This window comes from Lemur catta, chromosome 1, assembly GCF_020740605.2.
Source record: "Lemur catta isolate mLemCat1 chromosome 1, mLemCat1.pri, whole genome shotgun sequence".
NCBI classification, from domain to species: domain Eukaryota; kingdom Metazoa; phylum Chordata; class Mammalia; order Primates; family Lemuridae; genus Lemur; species Lemur catta.
This window is the reverse complement of record NC_059128.1, coordinates 217,651,993-217,673,474: the sequence shown is the minus strand read 5'-3', so window position 1 is coordinate 217,673,474 and position 21,482 is coordinate 217,651,993. Positions and strand designations below refer to the sequence as shown.

Genomic DNA, 21,482 nt, shown 5'->3' with positions numbered 1-21,482 from the left:
CTCCTGGGCTCAAGTGATCCTCCTGCCTCAGCCTCCTGAGTAGCTGGGACTACAGGTCCCCACCACCATGCCTGACTAATTCTTTTCTTTTTTTTTTTTTTTCCGGTAGAGACAGAGTCTTGCTCTTGCTAAGGCTGGTCTTGAACTCCTGACCTCAAGTGATCCTCCTGCCTTGGCCTCCCAGAGTGCTGGGATTACAGGCGTGAGCTACTGGTGCCCAGCCTGTTCAAGCTTTTCATAGCGAAAACACAGCATGATTTTACATCTTTAGTAGCAACATCCTAAGAAGCTCTAGATACTAACCTTATGTATCTCTGATGTACATTTTGTGTATATTTTGATCTTTCTGTTTGTGTCTCTAGTGTGTTTGCAGTTGTCTGTCTTCTTCCCTATCCTCTATGTTGCTTTTACCCCAGTGTCTGTCCCTGGCCACATTATAAAATTTAAAACTGGGTTTAATTATGTTTATTTAATGGGACTTTGTGTGCCTTATTTTCAGTTTTTAAAAATACTGATTAGCAAAATGTTTCTACATCTTTTTTTTTTTTTTTTTTTTTTGCGACAGAGTTTCACTCTGTTGCCTGGGTTAGAGTGCCGTTGCATCAGCCTCGCTCACAGCAACCTCAACCTCCTGGGCTCAAGTGATCTTCCTGCCTTAGCCTCCCGAGTAGCTGGGACTACAGGCATGTGCCACCATGCCCAGCTAACTATGTATTTTTTTTAGTTGTCCGGTTAATTTCTTAATGTAGAGACCAAAATTGCTCACCATTTTGTTTGATATATGTTTGTTTACTTAGCTGTCTAGCCTATTAGGCTTAGCTCCTTGAGGTTTAAATTTTTTTTTCTTTTTTTTAATTTTTAATTTTTAAATTTTATTTTTATTTATTTATTTTTTTAGGGGGTAGGGGATTGTGAGGAGGGGCGTACAGTTGCCTTGGTTTGTTTTTTTTTTTTTTTGTTGAGGGTCTCACTCTGTTGCCTTGGGTAGAGTATAGTGGCATAATTGTAGCTCTCTGCAACCTTCAACTCCTGGGCTCTAAGCGATCCTTCTGCTTCAGCCTCCCCTGGTAGCTGGGACTACAAATGCTCGCCACAACGCCTGGCTGGATTTTCTTTTTCTCTTTCTCTTTGGTAGAGACAGGGTCTCACTCTTGCTCAGGCTAGTCTTGAGTTCCTGAGCTCGAGCAATCCTCCTGCCTCGGCCTCCCAGAGCGTTAGTATCACAGGCATGAGCCACCTTGTCTGGCTGAGGTTAAAAATTTAATCTTTGTAATTGCAAGTATTTAGGCCAATAGTTGGTACAGGATAGGCAATAACATTCTAACAAGTGAGTTTTTATGAAATCAGAAGTGGTAAACCATAATGATTCTTGCTAGAATGCTAATTTAATATTTGCAGATGTATTTTGACTTATTAGGGTACTTGGGCAAAATCTTAGTTTTCTCCATTTGCCTTTTTCTAGTCAAACAACAGTTTGGGGTTAGATTTTAAGGGATTACTTAGAATAAAGGCACCGTTTTAAGTTCGTTGGTGAACAGATTGGTGAGATTTTCTGTCTAATGGAAAATTAACCACAAGTGATCTCTAACTAAAACAAATAGAGGTATTCAACCCAAGAAGAATGGAGGCTGGGCGTGGTGGCTCACGCCTGTAATCCTAGCCCTCTGGGAGGCTGAGGTGGGAGGATTGCTTGAGCTCAGTAGTTTGAGAGCAGCCTGAGCAAGAGCGAGACCTTGCCTCTACTATAAATAGAAAGAAATTAGCCAAACAACTAAAAATAGAAAAAATTAGCCGGGCATGGTGGCGCATGCCTGTAGTCCCAGCTACCTGGGAGGCTGATGCAGGAGGATCCCTTGAGCCCAGGAGTTTGAGGTTGCTGTGAGCTAGGCTGACGCCACGGCACTCTAGCCAGGGCAACAGAGTGAGACTGTCTCAAAAAAAGAAGAAGAAGAAGAAGAAGAAGAATGGGTGATCTGTGGGATTTCCATAGTACCAGCTCTAGTTCTGCCTCTGCCAGTAGTACCCACCATAGCTACTGTGCACGAATTGATGAGGAAATGGGGACACTTTCAGGGTAGCGCAGTCAGGAAGAGACTGTCAGATTCTTATATGGGCCAATCTTAGTGATAGAACAGCAATGCAATGCCCACTCCCACATCCTCACCATGCTTTTTTTTGTTTTTTGGTTTTTTTTTTTTGCTACTTAGAGATTCATTTTAGGTTTGTCAGCTTTGAGAAGCTGTCACTCATTTACCTATTAACTACCAGACAGAAGGACTCTTGATTAAGAGGAAGAGGAGCTAGTTGATCTGAAGAACACAGTGCTGTGATGGGGGTTGTATAGAGTTACATGAGGTCCCCAAGGGACCTGGGGAGAAGGTATTGGGAGAGCTGGGAAAGGGGCATAGGGATGAGGTATGCTAAAGACAAAACTTACTTTGTCCTAAAATTTTGCCCAGAAACAGAGGAGAGATCCCACCCCTTCCTTACCCTGGTTTTGCCTTATTTCATTCATTCAGCTACACTACTGGGTACTTGGCCTGGTTCCCAACTGTTAAGGTTTTTGGTCTGTAAGTTGATTATCATTTGACAAGTGCTCTGCCAAGGTGGGACAAATGTGGGAGGAGTTCTCTGCTAGGAGGCTGAAGGGACAATAAAAAAAAAAAAACTTAGTAGCATGAGGTGATTCTGGAAGGACTGGGAAGGGCTTTCTTGGCAGAAGGAATAATGTATATAAAGGAACAAAGTCAGGAAATGGTGGGGTTCTTGAGGAACTGTAAATTGTGTTCTATATGAATGGGATGTAAGGTCTGTAAGGGGTGAATGATAACCATTGATAAATAGCAGATGGTCTTGACAACTAGGGAGGGCCAGCTTCTGTAGGATCTTATAATATGTCTTGTAATGAGTTTTGACTTTGTCCTTGGAGCCCCGTTGGGACTCCTTTCCACCTGAATTCCTCATGGTAGGGAAATATGTAATATTGTGTGTTACAAGACTTCAAAATCTTGCTAGTGAGAGGCCTGCTTAACTTTGTTTAACCCAGTATTTCTTCAGTTTATGTTAGCAGGGAATGCTTTAGAAGATTTCTTTTTTTATTTTGGGGGTACTCTTACCAGTTTGGGAAGTGCTGCAGCAGAAATGGAAAGCTATTGAAACTTCAGGCAGAGAGAGAAATGATCGTATTTGGTTTTCTTATAGACCTAAATGAGGGAGATTAGGGATCAGGACCTGAATTAAGGCAATGCCAGTGGAGATACATGGTGAGGTGGATTTGAGAAGGGTAGAAATGATATAGAAGATGTGGGACCGGAAGGGGTCTAGGATGACTTCTAAATTCCCCACGTGGCTTTTTAGGTAAATCACACTCATTAAAGGAGTAGTGAGAGTTGGTGATGGGTTTTTTGGAAGAAAGACAAAATGAACCTTTGAAATTTTAGCTGTCTGTAAACATGTATAGTGGGTAGTTGAATCTGTGGCTCTGGAACTCACTAGTGATTACTGCTGAAAATACTGATTGGTAGTTGCCATCATAGATGGTCAATAGAGTGCCATTCTTGGCCCCTGATGAAATTGTAACAAAGAGCAGAGCTCAAGGAATATTAATAATAAAGAAGTACACAAAGGGAAGTTTGGGCTTGGTAACCTGCCTGCCTGCCCCAGAACCAGGCTAGTATAATTTGAATTGCAGTTCAGAATTGTGGGAGGTAAAAATGGGCATTTGCAGGTCATCTTAGGAACCTAGTTACTATTTTCCTTATGCAAAAATGTATTTCAAGTACATTTGGAGCAACAACTGCTTTTCAAACGATTTTTTGGATAATAGCCCCTTTGTTGCGGCCCACCTGTCATCCCTTAATTTGTTGGTAAGGCTTTTTGGTGTAAAGTCGCTCCGTGCTTGACTTTCTACGGAAAATGAAAAATGTGAATCTTGGTTAAGCGAAGATTATTTTTTCCTGTTTTTAAAAGTCCCTATTGATTGAAAACTGGTGAGTAGAGTAGATAATGCCTGTAAAAGTGTTTTGTAAGTAAACTAAATATCCCTGTACAGATGTCTGTTACTATTGTGGCTGATATAGTATCCAAATATATTGCTTTTTTCTTTTAAATCCTGGATATTGGATTACAGGATGCCCATAGGAAGTTAGAAAGTTAACATTTCTATTCTTGCCATAAATAAGGCCATTATCCCCTTCAATGGCAATTTATAGTACTGTATTTTTGAAATATTTGTTGAGTATAGATGTTAGGGGCTTTGTGCTATCTTTCTTTTGAGTCAGCATTAGGTAGATTTCAGATTGGAAAAAAGAATAAAGTGGAAAAACCCAAATTCATGTAACTTTAACAAGTTGAGCCAAGTGCCTATTAGTTACAATTATAAATTTGAGGAATTGTACTTTTTGTACAGAACAATTTCCTAGTGATTTTTGTGCTTCTTTTTGGTTGGATCTTCAAATCATAATGTCTGGAAGAATTAAATATGAACCATACTGTAGTATAGATCATGAGTAAAATTAATTTTGCTTTCTTGCAGTCATGATACAATAATTGTGGAGTGAACCACGCTGAGTTAATGAAAACAAATTATTTTTAGGTTTGCTGTTAATAAGAAAAATGAAGATTTCAGAGATTTATATGTATCTCCTTAACATAATGAAGACTTAGAAGTATACTCCTCTGGAAAGTTTTCTTCTATTCTTCTTTCTTTTTTTTCTTCTCTACTCTTGCCTAGTCCTGACCTTCCCCCATTGCCCGCTTTTGCTCATCCTGACTTTTCCTTTGCTACTCTGTTTTGGTACCTTTCTGTACATATTATTTTTGTTTTATTATGTAAGTACGGGGTAGTCTTTTTTGCATACTTTAATCAACAATTTAAACTCAACATTGTATAATATTAATAGTACCAGCAGTGCATATTATTTAACTGAGATGACAATAGTTTGAACAGTGAGGCCAATTTTGACCATATGTGTACAATAACCACTGTATCATAGTGGTCACCTGCTGACAGCAGCAGTAAGATTTCATGTAAGCTGGATCCTGATTTTAGTTATGGTAAAATGTGAAAAATATGAGTCTGAGAACGAATGAATGTTTAAATTTCAAAGATTATCTTTAAATTGTTGGTTGCAATGTGAAAAGTTATTAAGAAATTTTTGATTAATAGTGTTACAGTTTAGAAGAAATAGTCACTAATTTGCATGAAAATGGAAGAAACATTCATTTACATTACTGAACAAAAACCCTTTCCTTACCTCTGAACTTAATGATAATTTTTAGTTTGGGCTGGGTGTGTTGGCTCGCACCTGTAATCCTAGCACTTTGGGAGGTGGTGGCAGAAAGATCACTGGAGGCCAGGAGTTCGAGACCAGCCAGAGCAACGTATCGAGACTCCGTCTCTACAAAAACAAACAAACAAACAAACAAACAATTTGTTTTAGTTTGGGGAATTAGGCTTACTTATGAATTTAGTTTGTTTTCACAAGCTGTTAACTGGAACTCTTGTCAGTTCCTATTGTATTAAATGCCTATGCCACATACTTTCTTTTTGCTTGTTTTAAAATACTCTTATTTGTTCCAACTAGTTGTTTTTACTTGTGAGTACCCACTCTCACCCTCAAAGAGCACAAAACTTTTGTACTGAATTTCATAGGCCTAACAGTGCAGAGGAATTTGAAGAAACTCTTAATGATAACCTCTGCCTTACAATATGTACACCTTCTGAGATAATGTTAACAATTTGGTGTGTTTCTTATACCTTTCTTTTTGGTCTTTTTAAAATGCATCTACAATATTTGGTTGTTACAGAAATAGCATGTGAGACATTCCTTTTTTCTTGTCTTTAAGTATTATATAGCTCTATCTTGGTTTCTATACATAAATTTAACTCATCTTCCTTAATTCCATAAGTTATTCATCCATTCTTCTATGAGTGGGCATTCAGGTATGTTCTAGGGTTTTTTTTTCCCCTGCAACAAACAGTGCTGCAGAACACATATTTTGTACATACATACTTATGTATAGGTAAGATGTGTCAGGGAATTTTAAAATTGGGTTTGTTGGATAAAGTATGTATAGGTTTTACATTTAAATATACTCTCGGTTTTGTAAAAAGGTAGTGCAGATCCACTCTTAATAGCAATATATTAGGCCATTAAATATGAAATGTCCAATTTCAAATCAAAAGTGTAGTTTATTAGATCTCAAACAAAAAGCAGTACAGTTAATCAAAGTATGTGTCGAACCTATCAACACAGTTTGTCATCCTAACAGTAGCTTGTTTATGTCAGCAGTGAAGAAGCCTGGAGGGAGAGTGAGTGGTGATGAAATTGCAAAAGGCGTTTTTCACAGCTTGTTGAGAATTGAATGTTTTTTCTTATAAGAACTGGTCCAAAGTCTGGAAGAAGTGGTAGTCAGTTGGTGTAAGGTCTGGTGAGTACAGCAGATACTAGAGAGTTTTTAAGTCCAGTCTCTGTAGTTTGAGCAGTGTTTGTGCGACATGTGGTTGAATGTTGTCTTGTAAGAGGCTTGGCCTGTCTCTGTTGACCAATCTCAGCTGTTTAATTACAGCCATTCTCATCATTTTGTCCACTTGGTTGTAGTAGACATCTGTTGTATGATTGACTAGGTTTTATGAAGCTGTGGTGGATAATACCAGTACTGGACCACCAAACAGACACCATTAGCTTTTTTTGATGAATATTTGGTTTTGAACTGTGTTTCAGCACTTTTATCTTTATTCAGTCATTGTGTTGAATACCTGTTATTGTCAAAAAGAATCTTTTTTTTATCACATGTGACAATATGGTATAGAAAGGGTTCCCCTTTATGTTGTGACAGCAAAGAAAGGGAAGCTTTGAGATGATTTTTCTTTTGATGTTTGTTTAATTTATGTGGTACCCCTCTATCTAGCTTCCTTATCTTGTGGATTTGTCTTAAATGATCAGATATTGTAGGAATAGTAAAGTCAAACCTTGTTAATGTATGCATAGGTTCAGATGGATTCGCTTACACTGCAGTTCTTAGTTTATTATTATCCACCTTGGTCTCCTGTTGTCCATGTGGCTCATTTTTAAGATTAAAATTACCAGAATGGAACTTTTTAAACATACCACGTGTTCATTAGCCACATCTTTTTCCTAACACTTTGTTGATATTTTGAGCTGTGTTGTATTGGTTTTACAACAGAACTCATATTTGAAAATAATATGAATTTTTAACTTATCTGTGGTTGTATAAAAATTGTACTAAAAAAAAGTTTGAAAGATAATCACAAGTCAAAACGTGTGTTTGAATGAAGATGATGTACCTTTACAATAAAAATAAAACGAGAAGTGTCAAAGTGAAATGTCACAGATATTAACTGTCAAGCTTAGTACTTAAGGAAATCAGACATTTCATATTTAATAACAATATAAGGGTGCTCCTTGTCTGCTTTTTTTTTTCGTCAGTTGAATGGACAAGTAATGTTTTATCACATAATTTTATACTTTAAATAAAACTATCTTGTTCTCTAATAGTTTCAAGTACTCTTTAATTGTTACTGTTCTCTCTCTTGCTTCACAACATTGTTAAGATCCCTAAATTCTAGTTTCAGACAGTTGTAAATTTGGGAGTAATCTATATAAGGGGAGCATTAATATACCTACCTTGCCCTCCCCATTCTCAGTTGTTTTGTGTTTACTGCATACCTTATTTTTCTATTGACACACATGAATGCAGTGGCTCTCTTAAAAATCCAGCTCCTCCTTTCCATGTCAGGATCCAGTGGCACTAAAATATCTTGTATATAATTTCTCATCTTTAATCCCTGTCATCACTTTGGATAACTGCAGTTGCTCTATTTATTAAGACTCAGCCTTTTTCCTTACCAATGTTGGAACGTCACCTAGTGGTGAAAGAGTATAGCAGCAGGCCATATATAACAGCCATACTTGTGTGGATCAAAACTTTCATGGTTGAAATCTCTCATAGGAATTGGTCCACCTACTTTATTTAGTAAAGAAGAAGTTGAGACCAGGCTGAAGGAACTTGCATAATAGTTCATGTTGAAGTAATTGTCATTTAAAGACAAATTAAAGTTGACTCCTAGTATGTGCTCTTTTCATTTGTTTTGGGGGTGGGGGAAATTGTATGTCTTCCTATCCCTAATATAGTAATGATCCTGGCATATATAAAAATAAATATATATATATACACACACACCTTACTACTTAGATGAATTAGTCTGATAAAAATAATTTAGAATTTGCTGCTACTTATGCTGTATTATGGGCTAATTCTTTTCCTCAGCTGGATCAAAATGTAGAGAAGATAGAAATAAATATAATTAACTGTAGCTTAATACTTGTTAAAGGAGCCTTGAAAATGACTACTTTCTGTTGCCTGGGGTAAAATCACTTAAGAGTGAGATCCAGACAAAGGGAATATCTGATAGAGCACCATGAAGCTTTTAAAGGTTCCTACAAATTGTAGAATTAGAAGTTTATGCATACGGTTAACCAACTATTCAATCTTCCTTCTGGCAGAAACATTCAAAAAGCATTAAAGTCTTTTCCTCACTCTCATTTCAGCCCAGAGGTAGCCATTGTCATCAATTCATTGGTATATTTGACTTTTGGTTATCTCAGGAGTAGGTGCCAGTTTTCTCTCTAGGCCATTTTGATTCTGCCAGTTTTAGAATATTCAGTGTCTAGGATGGATTTTATTACTATTTCATATTGCCTGCTGCAGTATTTTTCATGATAGATCGTAGGATTGTGAAATATATCTAGCAATTACAACACTTTTATAACACTTAAACCTTGAATGTGGAGGTTTTTTTTTTTTGAGAGAGAGTCTAGCTCTGTTTCCCAGGTTAGAGTATCATGGCATCAGCCTCACTCACTGCAACCTCAAACTCCTGGGCTCAAGCAATCCTCTTGCCTCAGCCTCCTGAGTAGCTGGGGCTACCAGGTACATGCCACCATGCCTGGCTAATTTTTTCTATTTTTAGTAGAGATATGGTCTCACTCTTGCTCAGGCTGGTCTCAAGAACTCCTGAGGCTGGGCGCAGTGGCTCACACCTGTAATCTTAGCACTCTGGGAGGCTGAGGCAGAAGGATCGCTTGAACCCAGGAGTTTGAGGCACTCTAGCTCGGGCAACAAAGTGAGACAATGTCTCAAAAAACAACAACAACAACAACAAAAAGAACTCCTGAGTTCAAGTGATCCTCCCACTTCGGCCTCCCAGAGTGCTAGGATTACAGGCATGAACCACCACACCCTGCCAAATGTGGAGTTTTGAATAGTCATTTATGTGAGAAGTATTTAAGGGAAAGTATGAAAGTTTAAAGACTAGAGTAGCTTGAATAATTAAAATAGACAATTTCTTATCACATAAATGGACATTTAAAAAATGCATACTTTTATAAGTTGCATATAAATGATTTGTATGCATTCCTTTATTATAAAGAGAAAGTAATTTCTTTTATACTTATTTAATTTTGTGAATTTTGAATAATACATTTTTAATTTGTCAGCCTACATGTAAGGTTTTCCTTTTTTTTTTTTACGAAGTATCATACAGACAATATTTTGTATTTCTGTGGTATCAGTTGTAATGTCTCCTTTTTCATTTCTGATTGAGCTTATTTGGGTACTTTCTTTTCTATTTCTTGTTAATGTAGTGTGAGATCTATCAATTTTGTTTATCCTTTCAAAGAACCAACTTTTTGTTTCACTAACAGTCTTACAACGTGGGGTTTCTCTCAGTACAAGTTGATTTTTTAGAATAGTGTATATAAATGATGTATGTATGTAAGAATTTAGTGTAGACTAAACTCATTTTTCATATTGATCCTAATACAGGTAATTATATTATCTTCCTAATTAACTTATTTTGTTATAGCTATCACATTTTGTTGTAACATACGAAAAAAAAAGCCTAATTATACAAAGACTCCACTTTACCAGTGTAAATACAGTCCTGGTTTGGTGTATATTGGATACAATGGTTTTCCTTAAGCCTAAACACAGAAACAAAAGCACGTATTATAAGAGAAAGTCCAAGATGGGAAGTGATAAAATGGGTATTGAGTAGAGCTTTGTTAAAATTGAGCTGGTATCCTTGTAAAATTTCCATGTATTCATTAAATTATATTATGTCATTCTTATTGTTAGGAGTGATTTGAAGTTTTAAGGTTTGCCTTCATAGTTGTCAAAATTTGATTATTATACTTGGAAGATTCAGATTTTTGTTCATTTTTTTACATATTTGTAATAGATACTAAAATTGAGATTTAGTGAGTACAGTTAGGATTTTACATTTATTAGGGCATGTTTTATTTCAATTGCAAAGGTAGAACTGCTTTTACAAAAAGCAGAAGATTATCTTCTTAGTTGCTGTGGATACTACAAATAAAATAATATTCAGAATGCTAGCTGTGCTGTGTATAGATCTTTAAAGTCCCCTTGTGTGGTCCTTAAAGTTGGGTTTATCAAATCTTTATTTAACATTGGTAGGTATGTTTAATTCTCATAAAATCTGGGACTATAAAACAAAACGGGGGGAGTCCTCATTCAATAATACAAGTTGTCACTGAAGTCTTGGTGCAGCTTTAATTTTAAAAATTAAACCCTAGAAGTATATATGTTACAAACTTATAAAAAAACACCATTGGAAGATTCAGTTAGTTGAATTTCTTTTATACTTATTCAGTTTTGTGAATTTTGAATAACATTTTTAATTTTCATTATTTACTTCAATATTGCTGAAGATGGCAAATATTGACTGAAGTAAAATTAAATTAAAAATGTATTCAAAATTGCTTTACCTGAAGTTTTACTTGAGTTACAGATCATTCTCTAAATCACCTTGTGAAATTACCTACTTGGAAAGATCTAGGCACATACATAGAATATCCTCAAGAAAACTTAGTAAGTATGTACATACTTACTATTATAATATTGTTACAGCTCATGAGAAACTCAGGTATGAAGAAAGGATGTCTTAGAGGTTTGGAGATTTATGTGCCTGTTGAAGCCAACTCATCTTGTTTTAGGAAATGAGAGCTGACTAACTTTTGGTCTAGGCTAAAGGTTATACTTTAATTGTTTTTAGTAATTACTTAATGTGAAAAAAATAAACTTTCCAAAACTCATCTTGTTTTAGGAAATGAGATCTGACTAACTTTTAGCCTAGGCTAAAGATTACATTTTAATTGTTCTTAATAATTATATAATGTGAAAAAAGTAAACTGTAAAAATTAGCATTGTATTAAACTTAGTGAGTTTTTATTCCCAGTAGCTTCACATTGTACTGTGCTGCTTTTTTTTTTCTTTTACTTGCATAGCAAATCAAGTTTATTATAAATTCAAGGAAGGGTTTGGTTAAGCACAATAGCCTGTAAGCTCCTTACTATTTAGATAACATCAAGACTCAGGCATGCACTGTGGAGTTGGGACTTCAGTGAGCTAGCTAGCTAGGATTTATTCACATAATAGGAGCTCTTCCACTGACAGATGGCAGAAGGGTATATGTTCTGTAAACCCATTTAAAATTGGTGAATTAAAAAATCCTTAATTTTAATGTCTTAATCACTTTGAAAGCAGTTTGAACAGAACCCAAACAAATATTTGGTGTAAAATTCTCATTTGAGTAGATTTTTATGCTTAGTTTTATTTTATTTTTATTAAGAGCCAGCTTTTGAAAGCCCTGCTAGTATTATCAACAATTGAGAGGAATGATGATATAGTGCTATTGGTAAGAAAAATTTCTTCAATTTGTTTTCTGTGATGTAGAAATTGACTTGATTAAAAACCACGTGTTCCAGAAAACCAACAAAATTATATTTCTATAAGTTAAATGGATTTTAGAAGTTTTCTATTAATGCTTTAAATGTGTAAATGTATATATGGTAGAATAGTATTTAATATATATTTTCATCTTGATAAGCAGTATATTTTAAAATGTTTATTGGTTTTTTTTTAATCATCATGTAGTCATTGAAGTAATGTTTAAGGACTTTTATGCATGTATTTTAAATGTAAGAGCTGTTGGCAATTGTCTTATTGGAGTTTGGTAAAAGTTTTTGTAAAAAATGAATTCCTGGTAATTTCCTGTGAGGTATATAATGTGTTTAAAGTGAATAATAATTGGTGTTTTTTAGAGCAACTTTTAATTTAAATTATCTTAGCATTTTAACTTTGGTAAAAGTTGGTAAGACTTAACAATTTTACTTTAAAAAGTAACTAAATTTTAGAGAAATTACACTTGTAAAGTGAGTAATGATATAATATGGTCAAGAATTGTATTTAGAAAAGTATGAAAATAGGTTGCCATGGACAGTAAACTGTATAATATTAATAGCTCTTTTAAAAATAATTAGTATTTCCTGCTGTGGTCAGTTTTTAACTGTAGAAGATGAGATGAAAAGTTAGTTATGCTGGACTAAGATGAACTCATTCAAGAGATACTTAGGGAAAAGGTTTTAAATAGTTATAAGTGCGTGGGCATAATGAAACATTGAATTTTAATGGCAATTCCTTTTCTAAAATTGTAAAAAATGCTTATTTGTCTACTAATACATTCTATGTAGAAAAATTAGGATATACAGAAGTGAAAAGTACATCTGTGTTTCTAGGGAGTGGAAACAAGACAAGGGTAAAGAATAGTAAGATTCAAAAACCAATAGCAAAAGTTAGGTGAATTAAGAGTTTATGGATAATGCCTGGTTGGTACATAGTAGATTGAGTTAGTGGATTTGGGCAGAGTGCTCAAGATTTTATGGTTCTTTGTGCCAGGAATGAATGTCTTCTGAAAATTTCCTTCTATTTCAAAGCTTCAGATTGTTGGCTTTTATTTTATTTATATATATATATATTTTGTTTGTTTGTTTGTTTGTTTGTTTGTTTGTTTTAAGATGCTATGTTACTCAGGCTGGACTCTTAACTCTTGGGCTCAAGCAGTCCTCCCACCTCAGCCTCCTAAGTATCTGGGACTGCAGGTGTGTGCCAGTGCACCTAGCTATTTTATTTATTTATTTTTTAAACCTTTCTATTATGACAATTTCTACATATTAAAAAGCAGAAAGATTAGCATAATGGACTCTCATGTATCCATTCACTTAGATTTTAACTCAGTTTTAGCAGTTATTAAACTCATGTCCATTCACTAACTAATAAAGATGGGTTTTTTAATCTTAAAATTTTTTATTTGGAAGTAACAAAACCTACAGAAAAGTTGGTGTATTGGTGTGAAGTTGTTAAGTTCCTTGATTATCTTTCTTATTCTTGCAGAACCTGTAGTGGTATTATTCCTGATATTGGTAATTTGCATCTCTCCTCTCCTTGTTTTCTTTCTCTCTTTTTGATGAGGATAGTTAAAAATTATCAATTTTATTGATTTCAAAGAACCAGCTATTAGTTTCACTTTTTTCTCCATTCTTTCTTTGTTTTTTATTTCAGTGATTTCTTCTCTGGACGTTATAAACCCTTTAGTGGTTACTCAGTTTCCCTTAGTGGTTACTGTATGGGAGTAATTTGCAGTTCTTTTTCTACTTAAGGTGGAAGCTAAGGTTATGGCCTTTCTTTTGGATACTGGAATTTAGTGCTGTATATTTTCTTCTAAATACTGTTTTAGTGACATCCTGCAAATTTTGATGTCTTCATTTTTATTCAGTTCAGAATACTTCATAGTTTCCACTTTGATTTCTTTGACCCGTGGGCTTCTTAGAAGTATGTATTTTTGGTTCTTAATGTTTAAGAATTTTCTACTTAACTTTTCCTTTATTGATTTCTAATTTAATTCCATTGTATTCAAAATGTTCTTTGTATAACTTGAATATTTTTTATGTCTCAGAATGTGTTCTTTTTGGTGAATGTTCTGTATATGTATTAAAAGAATGTGTATTCTGCTGTAGTTGGGTGGAGTCTTTTATAAATGTCAGTTATGTTCACTTGTTCAGATCTTCTGTGTCCTGTTTTTGTAATCTTGTCTACCGGTTATTGAGAGAGGAATATTAAAGTCAGATCTGCAATAAATCTGAATTTCTATTTTTCTCCTTTCGGTTTTATCTGTTTTGCTTTAATATATCTTGAAGATCTAAGTACATACTTGCTTAGGCTTGCTATTTTCATCTTCGTTATTTGATCCTTTATCACTGTGAAATGACTACAGTCACTTTAGTTTTATTTTGAATAGTGTTTACATAAATATCTTCCTTTTGTCTTTAGTTTACTCTGTCTTTATATTTATTTATTTATTTTTTGAGGCAGAGTCTAGCTCTGTTCCCCAGGTTAGAGTACCATGGCGTCAGCCTAGCTCACAGCAACCTCAAACTCCTGGGTTCAAGCAATCCTTCTGCCTCAGCCTCCCGAGTAGCTGAGACTACAGGCATGTGTCACCATGCTTGGCTAATTTTTTCTATATATTTTTAGTTATCCAGCTAATTTATTTCTATTTTTAGTAGAGACGGGGTCTCGCTCTTGCTCAGGCTGGTCTCGAACTCCTGAGCTCGAGCAATCTTCCCGCCTCGGCCTCCCAGAGTGCTGGGATTACAGGCGTGAGCCACCGCGCCCGGCCTCTGTCTGTATATTTAGAATGCACTTCCTATGGGCAGCATATCATTAGATTATGCTTTTTAAAAATACAGTCACAATCTCTGTCTTTTAATTGCTGTGTTTTAGAACACTTACATTTAATGTGATTATTCATAGTAGGTTTAAATCAACCATCTGGCTATTTGTTTTATTTGTCTCATTGCTTCTTTTTCCTTTTTTCTTCTTTGTTTTGGTTGTTAGATCAATTGAGTACTTTTTTTATTCTGTTTGATAGCCTTTGTTGGCTTTTTAGCAATGAGTTTTTGATTTTAGTGGTTACTTCAGAGTTTATAGTATACTTCTTTATCTTAGTCTACCGTCAAGTGATATTCAACCACTTCGTGTATTGAATAAGAACTTTACAACTGCTTAGTTGTGTTTTTCCGTGTTCTTTGTGCTATTGTTGTCATGTGTTTTTACCCACATAGTTACCAGTTCTGATATTCTTCATTCCTTCCAGGAGATCCATATTTCCATGTGTTATTTTTTCCCCCCCGCCTGAAGGTCTGTATTTATTTATTTTTTTGAGTATAGATTTGCTGATGAAGAAATTTTTTCAGCTTTTATTTCTGAAAAAGTCTTTATTTCACATACATTTTTGGGAGGTATTTTTACTGAGTATGGAATTCTCTCAAGTTTCTTTCTCTCAGTACTTCAAAGATGTTGCCTCACTGTTTTTTCATTGCAACTAGATTGCAGTGATAGTTGCACAACTCTAAATTTACTATTAATAAAACTATTGAATTGTATATTTATAATGGGTGAATTTTATGGTCTTTTCACCTGCATTGTTTTGGTAAGAACTCTCATGTTCTTATCTGTCTTCCTTTTTATTAACATGTCTTTTTTCTCTGGATACTTTTAAGATTTTGTTTCATCACTTTTTTTGAGCAGTTTGATTACATGACTTGGTATAGTTTCTTATGTTTCTTTGATTAGTATTAGTTGAACTTCTTGGATCTGTGGGCTTGTAGTTTTCCTCTAATGTGGAGAATTTTGGCCATTATCACATATTTTGGTTTCTACCTCCCCTGCTCTTACCTGTATATTAGAGTGCTTGACATCCCATAGCTCACTGATACTGCTAGGATTTTTTTTTCTCTCCTTTCTGGATGGTTTCTATTACTATGTCTTCAAGTTTATTGATTTTCTTCTGCTATGTTTAATCTCCTGTTAATCCTACCTATTGTATTTTTCATCTCAGACATTGTACTTTTTGATTTCTTAAGTTTAATTCGGTTCTTTTTTATATCTTTCATGTCTACTTAATATGTTTAATCTTAGCACTTTCTTTTTGAATAAATGGAATACAGTTACAATAGCTATTTTAATGTCCTTGTCTACCAATTTTTTTATGTCAGTTCTGGGTCCTTTTCTATTGATTGGATTTCTCACTATGTGTTGTACTGTATTTTCTTTTTTGGTTGACTGTTAAGTTTTAATTGGATGTCAGACATTGTGACTTACTGGGCACTGGATATTTTGTGTTGTAGTAAATATCCCGAACTCTTAGGCAGTTAAATTACTTGTAAACCGTTTTATTCTTTCAGGTCTTATTTTAAAGCTTTGTTAGCTAAGAGTAGAACAGTTTTTGTTTGGGGCTAATTATAGCCCATTATTGAAGCAAAAACTTTCTGAATATTCTCCTTTATTCCTTGTGACTAATGGAGTTTTCCGCTGTGGTTGGTGGAAACAGGCACTATTCCCAGCTATGTGAGTGCTGGTGGTTTTCTCCTCTTAATCGTTTTGCATGGTTCTTTCCCTGGCCTTTGGTAGTTTCCTCACAGGTAAGTACTGATCATTACTCAGCTGAAGACTTGAGGGGCACCGTCCTGTCTGTCTTGGTGTTCTTCCTCTGTAGCGATCTCTCCTCTGGTGATCTGACCTGCAAACCTAGTTGCTTTGGTGCCTCCGCAGACTCCCAGGTTCCTCTCCCCAGCTCAGTGAAACTGCTGGACTCCCTCTTCATTCCCTATCCTCTTTTGTGATCTGTAAAGTTTTTTCAGTTAGTAAACTGAGACAATTGTAGAGCTCACCTAGTTTGCTTCATCTCAGTTATCAGCTTCCTTTGTTACCTGATGTCCAATTCCTTGAAAACCATTATATAGTTTGTTTTGTTGTTGTTGTTTTAGGCAGGAAGGCAAATATGGTCCCTGTTATTTCAACTGGATTGGAAGCAGAGGTCTCCAATAAAAATTGGAAGTAATTCCTTCCCCCAGGAAACATATTTTATGTGGTAGTGATAGGAAATGATCAGAATTGTTATCGAAAATGGCCTCAATGAATCTTGAGTGATGATCCTGCAATTCATTATAGAGCCTAAGGAAGAATCGTAGACTAAAGGTTAAGAACGTCAGACTAGTAAGTATTCTTTAGTAAGAACAGTGTTAGAATGCCTTTGCCTTACCCTTTAAAGGTAGGCCTGTGCAGGATTAGACCATACCTTACACATTTAGGCAACGACAGCTACTCTTTTCTACAGGGAGAGAGATGGGCTTGCTTATTCTCTCCGTAGTCTACAGCAGCAGGCATAGCCCTGTGAGAATAACTGCCATCTCAAGTTGTATTGATTTGATGGATCATTATTACCATGGTGGAATATCTCTGGCTTTGGGACTGTAACACTGCCCTAGATGGAGAGGAACTTGTTACTAAACTGCCCAAAGGGTTTTGTATGGTAATCTGGCTTATTTTAGAGAAGTTGGACCTGATACCTTTAAGGCTTCTTTTCCACCACAGTATTTTTATTGGTTATTTTGTTGATGATATAACATCAGGAGGTTTCAACTGTCTCATGTGTGGAATTGCTTTAAAATTCTGTGTTTGTTTTTACTTGGCTTTTAATTCATATCATGTAAAAGTAGGTAGCTGTTACTATCTTAGCACCAATTTTTTGGGGGAGAAGGGGGACAAAGTCTCACTCTGTTGCCCGGGCTAGAGTGCCGTGGAGTCAGCCTAGCTCACAGCAGCCTGAAACTCCTGGGCTTAAGCAATCCTTCTGCCTCAGCCTCCCGAGTAGCTGGGACTACAGGCATGTGCCACCATGCCTGGCTAAGCACCAATTTTTTTATGTTGTGTATTCAATACGTTTTTGAATACGTGCACTAAATAGATGAATGTATGGAATATGAAATGAGGGAAGTAATATTCCCACTGTGTCTTGCAGAGATCAACCTTGTCTAAAACAGCGGTTCTCAAACTTTTTGGTCTCAAACCCATTTGCACTCTTGAAAATTTTTGTGGACACTAAAGAGCTTTTCTTTATGTGAATTATATCTGTTGATACCATGTGATGAGTTTAAACTGATATTTTAGGTATTGGTAAAGTATAATGATAAACTTACTACATGTTAAGTAACATTTTTTTGAAAATAATCTATTTTTCAAAAATCAAAAAAATTAGTGAGAAAACTGGCATTGTTTTTACATTTTACAGATCTCTTTAATGTGTAAAATGGTGTCTGATATTTGAAATACAGAAAAAAAAAATAAGGAAAAATATGCCAGTGGGCTCAATGAATTTTCTCTCTGGATAAGCTTCATGGGTAGTAGAAGCAATCAGCAAGTTGCCCGGTAGACTTGGCATGAGAATGGTGGAGTGAGTTGTGTGCTCTCCAGCAGGAGTACACCTGCCACAGCAATTGACTCTTGGCCAGGGATTGCCATTCAAGTAATAGGTGCTCAGTAAATATTTGTTGCATGATTAATTTAATAATCTCTGATAGGTTTTTGGGTTGGTCTCACTGCCGGTGCTGTACCTATTTACTATACTTCAAGGGATAAATCTGAATTGTGTGAAGTAACATTTAGCTCAAGATGATTAAACTAGGCCACTTATTTGAATCTGAGGAATGAAAATGAAAGAGGCTGTTTGTAGTTCCTCTCAGAATTTAAATTGTTCTTTATCAGTGCTGTTACTAGTATAAATTAATGAAATATGCCAAGTGTTGTGGTGGTAACATGGGTACAGTAACTGGCATACCATTGAAAATGTCATTAGCAACAGTTAACACTTTAGTGACCACTTAAATGTCAATTAAATTTGATACATGTATCACAAGATATCTCCCATCAGCAAGTGTTCATCATTGCATTGGAAGAATTCAAATTTAATAAAAACATTTTTAAAGAACACTTTGATAATGCAATAGACAATTGATAGAATGAAGTTGTACAGTCTACTAAGATGTAAAATTAATTCACTAACATTTGTTTCTTTTCTTCCATCAGTTATCTTCAAGTGTTCTGAAGCAAAAGACCTTTAAACCACTGTAGATATGGACAAAGAGGAAAGGAAGACTATCAACCAGGGTCAAGAAGATGAAATGGTAAGCAGTTTTTGTTATTTACTGTGAAGTATGAAGAATATATGTCTACACTTTATTATTCTAGGGGAGTAGAAAAGTACAATTAAAAAACACGAGCTAACTCAATGAACTTCTATTCTTAGCCTGTGTTTTTGAATTGGGATCATATAATATCTCTTTGTTGGTTTTAGTTTCTTTTTTCACCTGTCAACTCTTAAAAACTTAGGGAGCAGGTCGGGCCCGGTGGCTCATGCCTGTAATCCTAGCACTCTGGGAGGCTGAGGCAGGTGGATTGTTTGTTTGAGCTCAGGAGTTTGAGGCCAGCCTGAGCAAGAGCGAGACCCCGTCTCTACTAAAAATAGAAAGAAATTATATGGACAGCTAAAAATATATATAGAAAAATTAGCCAGGCATGGTGGTGCATGCCTGTAGTCCCAGTTACTCGGGAGGCTGAGGCAGGAGGATTGCTTGAGCCCAGGACTTTGAGGTTGCTGTGAGCTAGGCTGACGCCGCGGCACTCTAGCCCGGGCAACAGAGTGAGACACTGTCTCAAAAAAAAACAAAAACAAACAAACAAAAAAACCCAAAACTTCGGGAGCAGTATGTTCTTGCATTTGGTGATTTAAGAGGTTTTGTTAGCTAATACTTAAATATAATCCCAAATAAAAATTTCTGATTTGATTTATAAAATACTTTGAAAATCAATTTAATAAAAAAGCTTCTCCATTTTTTGTTGGAGTGGAGCCAGAAGTATGTCAGATAAAATTTAAGAGGTCCTATGAAATGTAAAGTCAGATAATCAAGGAATAAATTTGTAGTATAAGTATGTCCCAAATGTTACATACAACAAACAAATTAATGTGATTTACTTGAAATCTAAATTTAACTAGACCCCCTGCATTTTCATGTTTTAAACTTGGCAACCCTTGTTGGGGCCAGGAGGAAGTAACTTGAAAGATTTAAAGTAATTTGGGTCATTGGGTCAAATTCATAAGTCACAGTGGTATTGGGACAATTAGCAAATCACTTGCGGAAAAAAAAGTTAAAATCTTGATCTGATCTAAAAGCAGTGTGATTTTCTGGATTATATCCTGGTACAGAAGTAAGACATTACTGGAAAACTGGTGAAATCCTATGACTGAATTTAGTTAATACTAATGCAGTAGTGTTAATTTTTTGATTTTGACAACTGTACTAAGATGTTAACATTAGGGAGACTAGACAAAGAATATACAGGAACACTGATATTTTTGCAGCTTTTTTATAAGCCTAAGATTATTCCAAAATCAAACATTTATTTAAAAAAAACCCACTACCTCATTACAAAATAAATTTTGGAAGAATGAAAAAGGTATGTAAAAATGAAATTTTAAAAGTTCCAGGCTGGGCACGGTGGCTCACGCCTGTAATCCTAGCACTCTGGGAGGCCCAGGCTGGTGGATTACTCGAGGTCAGGAGTTCGAGACCAGCCTGAGCAAGAGTGAGACCCCGTCTCTACTAAAAAAATAGAAAGAAATTATCTGGCCAACTAAAAATATATATAGAAAAAATTAGCCAGGCATGGTGGCGCATGCCTGTAGTCCCAGCTACTCGGGAGGCTGAGGCAGTAGGATCGCTTAAGCCCAGGAGTTTGAGGTTGCTGTGAGCTAGGCTGACGCCATGGCACTCACTCTAGCCCAGGCAACAGAGCGAGACTCTGTCTCAAAAAAAAAAAAAAAAAAAGTTCTAGAAAAATATAGTAAATACGATATACTATGTCAGTGGGAAAGAACTATTAAATATAGTTCTTTATTAAACCATAAAATATAACTTTGACAATGAACTTGTCAAAAACAGAATTTAAAGGTAAATTATGGATTGGAAAAATATTTACAGTTTATTTGCAAGACAATAGTACCCATCTGGAGAAAAAGAACTTTGGAATTTATCAGCTATATCATTTGATAATTAATTGTGTGATCACTGTCCATGCAGGAGATTTATGGTTACAATTTGAGTCGCTGGAAGATTGCCATAGTTTCATTAGGAGTGATTTGCACTGGCGGGTTTCTCCTCCTCCTTCTCTATTGGATGCCTGAGTGGCGGGTGAAAGCAACCTGTATTAGAGCTGCAATTAAAGACTGTGAAGTGGTGCTGTTAAGGACTACTGTAAGTCCATGTATTTACTTATAGCTGATTATTTGGGGAGTAAAAGAATGTCTTTGTATAGAGACATATACAGGATATAATGTGGAGTGCTAATTCTTGTATTTCTAAAATATCTCTGTTTGAAGTGAATATTATTACAGTAATTAGAGTTTAAAGGAATCTTCAAGATGATCAGATTTACCCCCTTCAGCTTTTGATTGCCTGAGAGATTAGCTACTTGTCTGTTTAAGGGATTGGCCCTTCAGGACTATAATTAAGATCTCTCATTCACCAGGCCAACTGCTAGAGATGCTGCTGCATCTCAGGTTTTTTTTTTTTTTTTTTTAATCCTAATTGGAAGCATTTTGTAAGAGGCTTTAATATCTAGTGTCAGCATACACATTGATAAATTAAGGAATTACTCATGATCTTTTATGGAGTATTGATGTGTCTTTTGATGAAATATGT

At 35.5% G+C, this 21,482-nt stretch overlaps 1 protein-coding gene across 5 annotated transcripts in view; it reads left to right on the top strand.

Annotated features, from left to right (window-relative positions):
• ATP13A3 (ATPase 13A3) overlaps window positions 1-21,482 on the top strand; it is an 84,896-nt gene that overhangs the window by 7,884 nt on the left and 55,530 nt on the right. For all 5 annotated transcript variants that reach the window (XM_045539967.1, XM_045539963.1, XM_045539965.1 and 2 more), the window contains 2 exons: window positions 18,811-18,908; window positions 20,862-21,035. In XM_045539967.1, the coding sequence (XP_045395923.1) occupies window positions 18,858-18,908; window positions 20,862-21,035 (225 nt within the window). In that variant the 5' untranslated portion in view covers window positions 18,811-18,857. The remainder of the gene's footprint in view (window positions 1-18,810; window positions 18,909-20,861; window positions 21,036-21,482) is intronic.